This window comes from Coptis chinensis, chromosome 9 (assembly GCF_015680905.1).
Source record: "Coptis chinensis isolate HL-2020 chromosome 9, ASM1568090v1, whole genome shotgun sequence".
NCBI classification, from domain to species: domain Eukaryota; kingdom Viridiplantae; phylum Streptophyta; class Magnoliopsida; order Ranunculales; family Ranunculaceae; genus Coptis; species Coptis chinensis.
In genome coordinates, this window is record NC_141464.1 from 77,142,199 (window position 1) to 77,155,638 (window position 13,440).

At 36.4% G+C, this 13,440-nt stretch overlaps 1 protein-coding gene across 1 annotated transcript; it reads left to right on the plus strand.

The window, feature by feature from the left end:
* The first annotated feature begins 9,667 nt into the window (after nucleotides 1-9,667).
* Nucleotides 9,668-10,542, plus strand: LOC147478236 (uncharacterized). The gene is made up of 3 exons (XM_086585061.1): nucleotides 9,668-9,774; nucleotides 9,868-9,936; nucleotides 10,027-10,542. The coding sequence occupies exons 1-3, from the start codon at nucleotides 9,742-9,744 to the stop codon at nucleotides 10,321-10,323; spliced, it is 399 nt and encodes a 132-aa protein (XP_086441187.1). The 5' UTR covers nucleotides 9,668-9,741; the 3' UTR covers nucleotides 10,324-10,542.
* The last annotated feature ends 2,898 nt before the right edge of the window (nucleotides 10,543-13,440 follow it).

Sequence of the window (13,440 nt, forward strand, 5' to 3'; positions counted from 1 at the left end):
TATCCAAGTAATTTCGTTGCATTGATTCCCTATTTGATTTGTTTGTACAAACAAATCAAGCCCTGTATATAAATGTGCCATGAAAGCACCTCCCCAGTCAAAATCTTCCAAGTTATCAAAGTCTACCAAAGACGCTTAACCAACCAAAATTTTAGGAAACCCCCAGATTTTTCTGTTGTAAAACCGACTTGGCCCAAAAAATATAACAAAAAAATTCTGATAAACTCATCCTCCTCCGCAGAGTTTGGGTCCAACTATAGGGCGTCAACTTCATGTTCTAAACAATATTCATAATCTAATCGGTGCATGAATTTTTCTCTGATGTGCAGGTTCAAAATGTATCTGCCATCCATATTCCCTGGAACAAGTCTACTTTCAAAATCAAACAATGAAGGCAGTAGAGTCTTTAACCTTTCAAAATCATCTTCGATACTTGAATCAAACAAAACTGGCTTCTTCTTGCCCACACTTAAACCTGTTAGCATTATAAAGTCAAGTGGTGTGATACCAATCTCACCACATGAAAGGTGAAAAATGTGTGTGGTGTGCCACCATCGTTCTGCCAATGCAAATATCAGTGGACGATCAATCCGAATGCTCGTACACGATATCAATAGACCAAAAGGTGTTCCCAAAATTCGAGCTCTTACGTGCTCCATTTCCTCCCCTCTTTCCACTAGATGATTCCAGAAGTCTTTAATACTCGGCATTGCGCATCTCCATTTCGTTGAACTCATTTTCTACACGTTGAGGCATTTAATCAAATAGTTAGTATACGTTAAATTCTAAACATGATTTTAAATCAAAATCAATTGAACAACGTTCATAAACTCATACTTACTCCGTCAGTGTTATATAAACACGAAACATGCTTGTCTGGATCGGGAGTCAACGTCGAATGATCAACAATACTCAATCTCCATGAAAAATTGAAATCATTTTCCGGTACGAGTTCACTCTCATTTTCCGAGGATTTGAACTCCCCGAGCCACGCATAATAGTCTTCTTATGTCCAGCTCGACGACGTTGATCCATTGCAAAAAATAGAAACAAATTTGGTTGAAAAACGAATTTTTATTTGGTGATTGAACGTTTGGGTTTTGAGTTAATGTTACTGGAAGCTTGTGCGCGCGTTTTAAATAAAATGTGTTTCAATAGGGGACGGGACAACTATTCCCGTTTTAAAAACTTTAGATTGGCACGGGACAACTATTCCTGTCCAAATTTTTTTTTACCCAAATTTGCACAAACCGCGCTGGTTCTTCCATTCAGTTTTAGAATTTTTGAGGTACCAAAACTGCTGAGGTGTCACAACGCAAAATGGAAATGTTGATGATGCTCTTACATAGTTCCATCAAAGTTGTATTATGGGTTTCAATCAGTTACGATTTAATCATAACTCACATTTTTAATGGTCAAAATATGAGATACCCAACCATAGAGTACATATTTGTAATTACATATTAGATAAAATGGTTGTGTGGTAAGATTGAGGGTCTGTTTAATTTGGAGGAAATGCAAGGGAAAAGAAAGGAAAATAGGTGTGGTCCATATTTTCCGTAATTTTTTAGTTGTTTGTTTGCCCATGGAAAGGAAATATTGATTTCCATACGGAAACAAAACTAGGAAAATTGAAATAGTTTTGAGTCCATGCTCCTGACCTAAAAATTTTAGGGAAAGGAAAAGAGCAAAAAAAAAAAAAAAAAAAAAAAAAAAAAAATTTACTTTCCTTTCCACAGTTTACCAAACAGACACAATTTTAAAACTGTTTCCATTCCATTCCTTTCCATAGTGGACCACTCCTTTCCTTTCCTTTCTTTTTTCCATTAGTTAACATTTAACAAACAGGCCTTGAGTATCAACAAGTTTGTCATATATGGGATCAAGCAGATGAAAAAAAAAATATTAATAAAATAAAAGTTTCGTTATTTCATTAAGGTACTCGCTATGGGCACCTTCCATTTTGTGTTGGGCACACTCCAAAAAAAGATACATATTTTGTATTGGGCACCCCCCAATTGCATAAAAAATAACTTGTTGCAACCTCCTATTGCCCTTACATTCAAAGACTCCACACCTTCTTCTTTGACTTCTCATATAAATGTGTTTGTTTTAATTTAGTTTGGGATTTTCTAGTGGTGGGTGCTATCGGCCTGTGGGTTGTGCCCAACACAATTGCAGACTTCGTTTTTTTTTTGGGTATGCCCAACACAATAAACATGACCCTTGGTTAATGTGGAGAATACAAAACGTTCCATATCTTTGTAAGGTTTCAAGTTAAGAGGGTGAAATCTCTTTACAGGAGCCTTATACCAACAGTCACACCCTAATAAACTATTGTTTTATCCTAAGCTATATTTTACTTCTCCATAAATATAACAACACCCCGATAAACTATTGTAATGTCTTAATCTAAACCAATTAAGAAAAAACTAAATTATAATTGAAAATTGTATTTGTGAATCAAAATAACAAATATAAAGTAAATAATACTTACAATCATATTTTCATTATAGCCACTTGGAGGAGATGCTTGAATCTTAGAAACAATAGCATGGAACTTGTTGATATTAGCTTGAATGAGAGTCCAACGGTGTTTCATGCCCGTGAAGTTGCGTTCGGTCACTCTTCCTAGATTTGCATGAAATGCATTTAGAATCCTATTCCAAAATTCGTTTGATTTAATTTGCTCATTTCCTACTACACCATCTTGACTAACTTGTAGCCAACTATTGGTAGGAGCAACATCTTCTTCTTGTATCCATGAAGCCATTCTAGATTTTGTTTTTGGTTATTCACTAGTCATTGTGGTTTAGAGTAGAGAGTAGAGAGTGGAGAATAGAAGTGAGTGTAAAATCTATTGTGTGAGTGCTTCAACTTATAGTGAAAGAAAAAAATAACCTTTTTTGCCCGTTTTTTCATTTAGAGCACGTAGTGTTGTAAACACCGCGTGGTTTTTGCAAAACTGCGTCATTGAAGCCCACACTCTAGCCCAAGCCCATGCGGCGTTCGAAACACCGCTCGGTTTTTCCAAAACCGCGAGAGAGATTTGATACAGCACCAAAGCAAACACCAAATTTTGGCTGATTTGGTGTTTTGGTGTTTTTATCAAAAGGTGTCTCTCCTGAAGATAAAAAAACACCAAATTATTGAAAATTTGGTGTTTGATGCTAGGATAGTGTTTCTCTTAAAGATGCTCTTATAATGATAATGAGTGTGAAAAATTTATAATGTGATCTTTGATCATTATTATTATAGCATCTCTAGGTGGAAGTATCACCTACACATTTGCTTCCACAATTTGGAATTTCAAAAAAATCATCTTTAGGTGGAGGTAAATGTGGAGGTATCACCTGTCTAGCCGCATCCGTAGATGGAAATTTGCGGTTTTGGATGGGGATGTGGCACGATTTAACTTTTTCAATTTGGTGCAATAGTGGAATGTCGTGTGGGTTGTTTTTGTTTTTGTTTTTTTGACTTTTTTCAACTTGGGACGACATTGGGAGTGTCTCGCGACAATAGTAATGTCACGAGTGGTAGGTCCTACTCCAAATTTGCGGCTATTATTTGCCTCCACCTAGAGATGGTTAAAATTTGCGGATACTTGCCTCAAATTTCAGGCTCAAACATGCAGGTGATACTACCACCACCTAGAGATGCTCTTATGGACTTGTTATAAGTCCTTCTTATGCAACTTATAATTAAGACACAATATTACATGAGTTTTGTGTTAGAAAAATGGATTTGTATAAATCCATTGAGATATGTATGAGTAATTTGTCTCCCAAGTTACCCCAATTTAGATGAAATGGGTTTCACTTGAAACAATACGTAAATAGAGAAAAACCTTTTCGAAAGGGTGCACTGGTTTGAAATAGTGCATTATGCCGAAAAGGTGCGACCTTTCGAAATAGGCACTGGTTTGAAATAGTGTTTTATGCCGAAAAGGTGCGACCTTTCGAAATAGGCACTGGTTCGAAACAATGTTTTATGTCGAAATGGTGCGTCTTTTTTGAAACATGTGACTTTTCGAAAAGGTGCCTAACTTTTTCAAATAGTCACTGTGATGTTTTGAAAAAACACTTCTCACCTATAAATAATGGATGAATTTGGAGAGAAAGACACACCAAATCACACATTTATGATATTTCTCTTCTCCCTCTGTTCTTAGTTAAATACTATGTTGTGTTCGCTGAGTCTATAAAATTGAAGTGCTAGCTTTCTATAAAAGGAAATCCGTTCTATCTTAGGAGATAGTTTCCCATCAACCTTCAAGCATCGTGAGGGGGAAAATATGTCTTAAAGACATAGTGAATCTTCACTAGGCTCGGATTTAATAATTGGTAAATTAAGTTCATTAGTTGAACTAAAAGACTTGTTTGTTTATTGAACTAAAGGTTTGTTCATGATATATTTGTTATATCAATTTGATTTTCTTGTTTACTTAACAATAAGTATATTTTTGGAATAAGTTTCAAAATTATATGCATATATGAGAACGGTAAGTTTTAGTAACATATATGCATATTGAGAACGATAAATTGGTTTGAATATTGACTTTTATAAGTTGGTAATAACCATTTGGAAGAGAGAGACGAAGCAACTTTATAATGTGGTTACTTGGATCAGAGTTGATCTTGAAATGAAACGATAGTTGGTATGAAGGAAACTACAACAAGGTAGTTTCGACGCCCACTCATTTTATTGAAGGTGTTCCATTCTTTCTCTCTCAAATAGAAACAATTCATAGATTAGTTTGTGATTGTATCTTCTTTGGCATTGTCAACTAAATGTTAGTTTTTGAACTAGAAGAACCAATAGCTTTCAATGAGGAAACGAGAAGACAATAATGTGTCGGACGAGACAAAGAAATTTGTTGAGGATATTTCTCTTGCTAGACCCACTAGTTCATTGAATACTATGATCATTTTAGTACCCGATAAAGACCTTATGTTCGTAGAAGTGAAACTCAACAACTACAGGTGTATATTAGCAATGGTAGATACTGGTTTTACTCATTCGTTAATCTTAGAGTATGTATCCGAGCATATTAGATTGAAACTCTTAGAATGTAATCATTATATGTGAGGCTTGAACCAAGAAGCCGAACCGGTGAAAGGACTTGTTTTGGAAGTTGACATTGAGATGAACAACTGGCGAGGAAAAGTGAACCTTTCAGTAGCTCGCTTAGACAAGTTTCAAATCATTCTTGGAATGGACTTCTTGACTACAAACAAGGTGGTGGTAATGCCACACTTGTGGGGGGTTCTAATTCAAGATTCCCATAATCCTTGCTTCATTCCAGCAGTGAGGAATGGCAAGTGCTAAAGGATTCTAAAAGTATTTTATTATTTGTAAAATGTATGTGTTTTACTATTGCGCCAAAGAGTGCCAATAAAGAAGATTGCTAAAGATAGTGTTTTGTAAGCATACTTGTAAGCAAAATTGAGGTCTTAGAAGTGTTTAAACACTATATGAATGATATGTTACATTCTTTAATAAGACACCTCACTTGGAAAACATATATCTAAATGGTTTTCAAATTTATTGACTTCATTATGAGAAATTGGAAAATGTGGGAGATTATGTATCTCATTGAATTAATCAATTCAAAATTGAAAATTTGTTGAAGCATTACTCAAAAGACATCAAATGTTGTGTTTTACTCTAGGAGAGATGCATAAATTTGAAGGAAATCCTCAAAGCAAATATGCATAGCAAGGTCCACTATATATAGAATCAGAATTCATAGCATTGGACAAGGCTGGAGAAAAAGTAGAGTGGCTTCGAAATTTCTTAGAGGATATTCCAAACTGGGTTAAATCTGTGCTAGTAGTGTGTATACACTATGACAACTAATCTGCTATTGGTAGAGCACAAAGTAGCATGTATAACAGAAAGTCTTGACACATACGTCGTAGACATAATACCGTTAGACAATTGTTCTCAAATGGAGTTATCTCAATCTACTATGTAAGGTCTAAAGATAATATTGTGGATCCACTTACAAAAGGTTTAACAAGAGAGCAAGTGGAAAGATTATCCAGGATTGGGCTTGAAGCCTTCAAGATAATCAATCAAGAGTCTTCATAATAGAAAAACCAACCTAGCTGACTGGAGATCCCAATATCTAGGTTCAAAGGGTTAACTGAATTATGTATGTGACTTAGTGAGCACTGGAGAGTAATACTATACTCTAACCCATTCATATAATAAGACAGTGCATATCTGCCACGAGACCCAGGATAAGTTAAGCTTTTAATGATTTAATATATCTTGGAAAGTTATGTTATCCAAGTGGAGTATTGCAAGATACTCGATCTTTATAGAAATCACCAATATTAGTGCGAAGTAGGGCCGCTTACATGAGAATTTTAAAGGAAAATGTCTCAGAAGCACTATTTGAAACCAAGAAGTGTTCAAGACCAAAATGAACGCAAACGTGAGAACCAACAATATTCGAGAAGGTACTGCGTGAAGATGATTGTCTAGGTTTATACAAATGGCTGACAGTTCAAGGACATTAATTGAAGCCTACTGATCGTCCAATTAAATCCGATCGTCTTTCACTACAACAAGTTTAAGGCCTCCCATGCTACTTGACCTGATGTGGTATCTTTTCATTTGTAAAATAATAGAAATCCATTGTTTATGAGTGTAAAAGCCAAATTTTCATTCATGTGGGGGATTGTTAGAAAAATGGATTTGCATAAATCCATTGAGATATGAATGAGTAATTTGTCTCCCAAGTTACCCCAATTGAGATGAAATGGGTTTCACTTGAAATAGTACGTAAAGAGAGAAAAACCTTTTCGAAATGGTGCACTGGTTCTCGAAATAGTGCATTATGATGAAAAGGTGTACGACCTTTTGAAATAGGCACTGGTTCGAAACAGTGTTTTATGCCGAAAAGGTGCGACCTTTCGAAATTAGCACTGGTTCGAAACAGTGCTTTATGCCTAAAAGGTGCGACCTTTCGAAATAGGCACTGGTTCGAAACAGTGTTTTATGCCGAAATGGTGCGTCTTTTCGAAACATGTGACTTTTCAAAGAATGGCCTAACTTTTTCAAAGAGTCACTGTGATATTTTGAAAATGCACTTTTTTTTTTGCAATCATTTGCAATATTATTAATATGAACAAGAGGTTATATTAGCATTTCCTTGCTCCAGGATTTGTTGCATCCATATTGGAGCTATATTAGTTGGTAGTACATACTGATAATCCCCCTCCAGTGCCTTTATAAGCCCAGTTGGAGAGTCATTCGGACTGCGGGTTACATGAAGCATAAGCTGCTAGCTTATGTGCCACCGTATTACCACTTCTTTGAACATAGGTTATATTTACCGAGTTAAAAAGTACAAAAAGACTACCTGCATCCGAGAGCATTAGTTGTGCTGGCCATGCTATATTGCAGGGCTTGTTTCCCAAGTAATCTATTGCAGCCTTTGCATCCATTTATACTAGTAGATTGTTGGAGTGATAGTTTGAGCACCATCTGAGGGCTCTGAGTAGTCCGCGATATTCTGATTCCTCTGCACTTGTTGACCAGCTAGTGGTTGTACCTGCAGCCACAATTTTCCCTTGGTGATCTCCCAATATATAACCATAGCTAGCTGAATTTTGTTTATCATTAAAATTGGCATCCACATTTTATTTAATGAACTCAGGTGGGGGCGGTTTCCATTGGGCAGGAAAAGTTAAGTTATGACAAGTCATTTCCTGACCTTGGTTGTTCTGATTGTCAAAGAACAAGGAGATGAGCTTACATATTCTAGTAAGAGATGGTTTATTTTTATGATGCAGGATGTTGCACCTCTCCAACCATATATTGGAATAAAGCAATAAACAGAACTTAGTCCACATTTCAATCTCTATAGGCCAATGCAATCTTTTGGAGTTTTAAATCAAAGATCAATCCAACTCTTGGTGGTGTAGTGCTGATAGGCTTCCAATTTAAATAACCATGGTGTATGAACCATAAAGCTCTTGTGAAAGGGCATACAAGAAGAAGATGATGAACACTTTCTTTTGCATTTCCACACACTAAACATGAATTATCCTTTATATACATGATGCATGCCAAATGGTCCCTAGTTGGTGTAATGTCATTATAAAACTTCCATGCTAGAAGAGCTTGTCTTGACCGGTAAATGCACTTATCACCTATAAATAGTAGATGAATTTGGAGAGAAAGACACACCAGATCACACATTTTTGATCTTTCTCTTCTCTCTTTGTTCTTAGTCAAATACTATGTTGTGTTCGCTGAGTCTATAGAATTGAAGTGCTAGCTTTCTATAGAAGGAAATCCGTTCTATCTTGAGAGACATTTTCCCATTAACCTTCAAACACCGTGAGGGGGAAATATGTCTTAAGAACATAGTGAATCTTCACTAGGCTCGGATTTAATCATTAGTAAATTAAGTTCATTAGTTGAACTAAAAAGTTTGTTTGTTTGTTGAACTAAAGATTTGTTCATGATATATTTATTATATATTAATTTGATTTTTTTGTTTACTTAACAATAAGTATATTTTTGAAATAAGTTTCATACATTTTGTACTCACAAGTTGCTATTGCTATAATATAAGTAGAGGTTCAAATGTTCAATGCAAGATGGTCTTTGATCCATGGTTTGCAAACTTTCAATACAACATCCATTCTTTACTTAAGGTTTAAAACAACCATTTTCCAAAACTTTATAATCTTACATACATTTTGTAATTTTGATAAATAAATAAATAGGGAAACAAAAATGAAAATGAAAAGAAACACAATGGGAGAAGGAAACGAGAATTAGTGGAATTTTATATCTTATCACAATCATAATTATAATCACATGTGTTTATATACACTGTAAAAATTGTCACTTGTTTATGCATGATTAGGGTTTTTAAATGAATGATCAAATAACTTTAGTTCTGATTAACGGTTTAACTTGAATTCGTGTTACAATTAAACATAGAATGATTGAATGTAGATTGAAGCTTTTGGTTATTGCTATAGTGATTATTAGGTTATGAGATGGAAGAATTACTGATTGGTAATGAACTGCGGTCAAAAATTGAAACTGCAATTAGAATGTGGTTGTTTTCTTCTTATAGCTAATAATTATGTTCTCTGGATTCTCTCTCTCTTTTTTTGGCTTCAGTTTGTCAAAATTTCGAGAAGAACTATATTTTTATTAGAAAATCGAAAAGTGATCAAATTGATCGGAGTTTTGATTATGTTTTCATATGGTTACTTAGGTTAGATTGAAACAATTTGACCCATAATCGATAGACACAGACTCAGACTTGTCTATCGGTGTCTAACACGGGTACTAAGTGTCTGACTCATCTACCCACATGAACTGATTTGCAATTGCTATGGAAGTCTGTCCACTTTTGCCTGAAAGACGGGATACAAGTACAACTTGTGGGTTCCGACGCATAAAATTCCTGGGGCATGGGGTGCCCTGCTTACCCATTCTCATATCTACATTTTAGTTTCACAGGGTAATGGATGTTGGGAAAGTGAGCTGGTCTGATTTTGAGTACAAAAATTCTGTGTACTATTTAATATTTATTTATTGCCTCTTGACAAAGTTTGTTTGCTATTTAGCATTTAGTATTTTTCAAAGTCTAGCTTTATTTATTAAGTTTTTGGAATTATTTCCTGTATTCATGTTGTTTTATACCATATATTTTCTGTGCTAGCTTGTGTTGTAGTGCTTAGCAAAGGCTGCCTATTTGTGGAAATGGCCAGTAATTCGCAGCCGCCTGGAGCACAGGTAGCATTATACCCTCTCTTATGTTTGGATTTCGCATTCGTTTAGTTGCTTATGTAATGACTGGATGAATTGCATTTCTGTTTCTGTGCAAAGCCATTTTGGCCTCCAATTGGTGGATCAACAGGTCCTCCTCAAAATTTTGGTCCTCCCATGTCTATGCAGGTAAAGATACCTCGAGTTTGACTCTCATGTACATTGTCTCCTAGCATTTTCTGGAAGTGTATAAGTTTTCAATTCTGATGTTTGTCACAGTTTCAAGTTCCTCTTCCACAACAACAAGCGAATCCATTTAACATGGCAGCTTCCCAACATTTTCGGACTGTTGGACCAGGTATTTCTGCATCAAATATGGGATTACATGCTGGTCAAAATCAGCAGCAACACTATCCTCAAATGATGCAGCAGTTACCTCCAAGATCTGGCCAGCAGAGTCTTGGTCCACCTTCATCACAAGCAGTTCCACCACCATTTGTTCACCCAAATAGGCCTCTTACGTCTATACCGTCACAGCTGCTGCAAAATACCCAGCATTTAAACAATCATGTCTAGTGTTGGTAGTATGGGAACGCCGCTGTCTTCATTATTAGTGATTCTCTATGAAAAGTCAAAGAAGGAAGTCAAGACAAACATAAGAAGCTTCCATTGTAACCAACTGACAGCTGTATGTAAGAGAATCAGTTACAATACCTACAATATAATCATGTATATAAATATTTCTTTGTAATAATAAAACAAACTAACTAATCATAATACAATTTCATTCATAAATCTAGGGTTTCTATTTTTCATCATATTCTGTAAGACAATCAGCTATTTATTATTGATTCAACAATCCTTATTATTTGATCATCTCTAGTCTAATTCCTGATTGTATTGTAGTTTGTTTGGTGATCGGCCACAGTGAAAGTTGGTTGACTTTGCAGCCCGTTCGATATGATATATTTTGTATTAACTTGATTTGCTATTACTCATATTTGGTTCGTGTTCTGCCTATGTACTCTCTTTTCATTATCTACTTCACATCTTACTGCAAAAATAGTTACGTAAACCGCAATGCCATCAGATGCTTTGTTCAAAAGCTACAGGTTGCCACCCAGAGAATATTTGAGCATGCAGACACAAATGTTGCCTCAGTAAGTTTTTTCCTGGTTTACAATGCAGCATGCTGTGATTGCAAACCCTTAAATGACAATCACTAGGCAGAAAGAACCAAGAAAACAGGACGAAACACATCGGGACAAGGTCTAAAGCTTTTGTATTCTGTATTACTGTATTTAACCTAGAATTGACTACTGTCGCTTTATAAAGTAAAATTAGTGGTAGGATTATGATTGAAGTGTTTTTTGTATTTTGAGCAGGCAACAACCAGGTATTCAGGACTGAAGTCAGTTTCACTCTGTACTCAGAGGAAAAGCTTCCCATCGCTTTCGCTGCGACAAGGCCCCTATGTTTCCGGGTCTCTTGTGCTGTATGTATCTCTAATTACAATGCTATTGCCAGCACTTGTTTAAAATCCCAGTTTAGTGATTTTTGTTGAGTAATAATTAGTCACCTATTACTTTTGTGTATTCTGTGCAGTGTAATGAACACGAGTACAACTATTTTGATGTGAATAGTACAGTGCGGAAACAACGTTACCCACAACAAATAGATCAATCATATACAAAGATCAATCCTACGCACTAGACAAAATTTCAACACTCTCCAAAGTAATCCCAACACTTCTCAATGTCAAACAAACAAGCATATAAAGTAAAACAATTAATGCTAAAGAAGAACAAACAACAAAACGAGATATATCGTTGTTCAGCAATTTGCCTACGTCCACACTGCGAGTTCCAAGCTTTACTAGATGTCCGGAGTAACAGATTACAAGATCTCTCAATTCACTCATAAAGAATGAATACTCAACTCACAAAGAATTGCTCTCTTATAATCTCTCTTTCTTGGTTTTGGTTAAGTTAGGTTTTTACAGAAAAAACCTATATTTATATTGTTTCCAAAAACTTCCGAAAACAGTCGAAGTCTGCTAAAATACGGAGGAGCGCGGGTCGCCTTTGTCCAGGCAAAGTCGAGGGCGGGGCGCGCTCAATCGGTTGGAAGTCGACCAAGACATGAGCGCGGTGCGTGCCCTTTGTCAGGCAAAGTTGAGGGCGGGGCACGCTCGATACCAAAGAGAGAAAACGTCTTTTTCTTTACATTCTCCACCTCGGTGAGGTTTTAACATATAAAACCGAGCTGAACACATCCAGCAAGAACAAATCCATCCGGAACTCACAGTCAACCGCCCCGAAGGGCCATGCCCACAAAGGGCTCATTCAAGCATGTAGGATTTGGAGCAAGTCCAAATAGTGTTGGAACTTAACTCCAGTGACAACCTTTGTCAACATATTAGCAGGGTTGTCACGGGTGTCCACTTTCTCAAGTGCTACATCACCATCCTCAACGACATCCCGTATAAAGTGATAACGGACATCAATATGCTTGGTTTGAGCATGATGAACCTGGTTCTTCGCCAAATGAATAGCATTCTGACTATCATAATACAAAGCAACATTATTGTTCTGCTTAAGTGCTTAATACCCATATCATCTAGAAGACCTCAAAACCATAGTGTCTCTTTTATTGCCTCTGCCACTACCATATACACTGCCTTAATAGTAGATAGAGCAACTGTAGCCTGTAGCATAGACCTCCAACTAACCGGTGTACCATGCATCATAAACACATAACCAGTAGTCAATCGTCGTCTATATAGATCATCTGCATAATCTGAATCCACATACCCACTGACATAACAAGTACCTCCACCATAAACTAATCCCACATCCAAGGTACCCTTCAAGTACCTTAGTACCCATTTCACTGCCTCCCAATGCTGCTTCCCAGGATTTGCCATATACCTGCTTACAACACTAATTGCCTGTGAAATATCTGGGCGTGTGCACATCATAGCATACATCAAACTGCCTACGACACTTGCATAAGGAACATTAGCCATATGTTTTTGTTCCTCCACCGAACTAAGAGAGAACTTAGCTAAAAGCCTAAAATGCCCAGCTAAAGGTGTAGAAACCGACTTTGCATTCTCCATACCAAATCGAGAAATTACTTTCTGAAGGTATTTTTTATGAGATACAACTATCCGTCGCTTTTTCCTATCTCTATCAATCTCCATGCCCAGTATTTCTTGGCTCCACCTAAGTATTTCATCCCAAATTCAGAGCTAAGTTGAGATTTCAACTTGTCTATCTCCACCATGCTTTTGGAAGCAATAAGCTTGTCATCCACATAAAGCAAGAGATAGATGAAGTCATTACCACGAAGCCTACAAAAGAAAACACAACAATCATACTTACTTTGGGTGTATTCATGTTGCATTATGAATGTGTCAAAGCGTTTGTACCATTGCCTGGGCGATTGCTTTAACCCATACAATGACCGATTCAATTTGCATACATGATCTTCTTTCTCAGCAAACAACACAGGTTGTTTCATATAGATCTCTTCCTCCAAGTCCCCATGCAAGAAAGCAGTTTTCACATCAAGTTGCTCTAACTCCAAGTCGAAGTGAGCAACTAAACTCAATAACACACGAATGGAAGTATGTTTGACCACCAGGGAAAATACCTCATTGTAGTCGACTCCTTCCTTCTGTGAGAAACC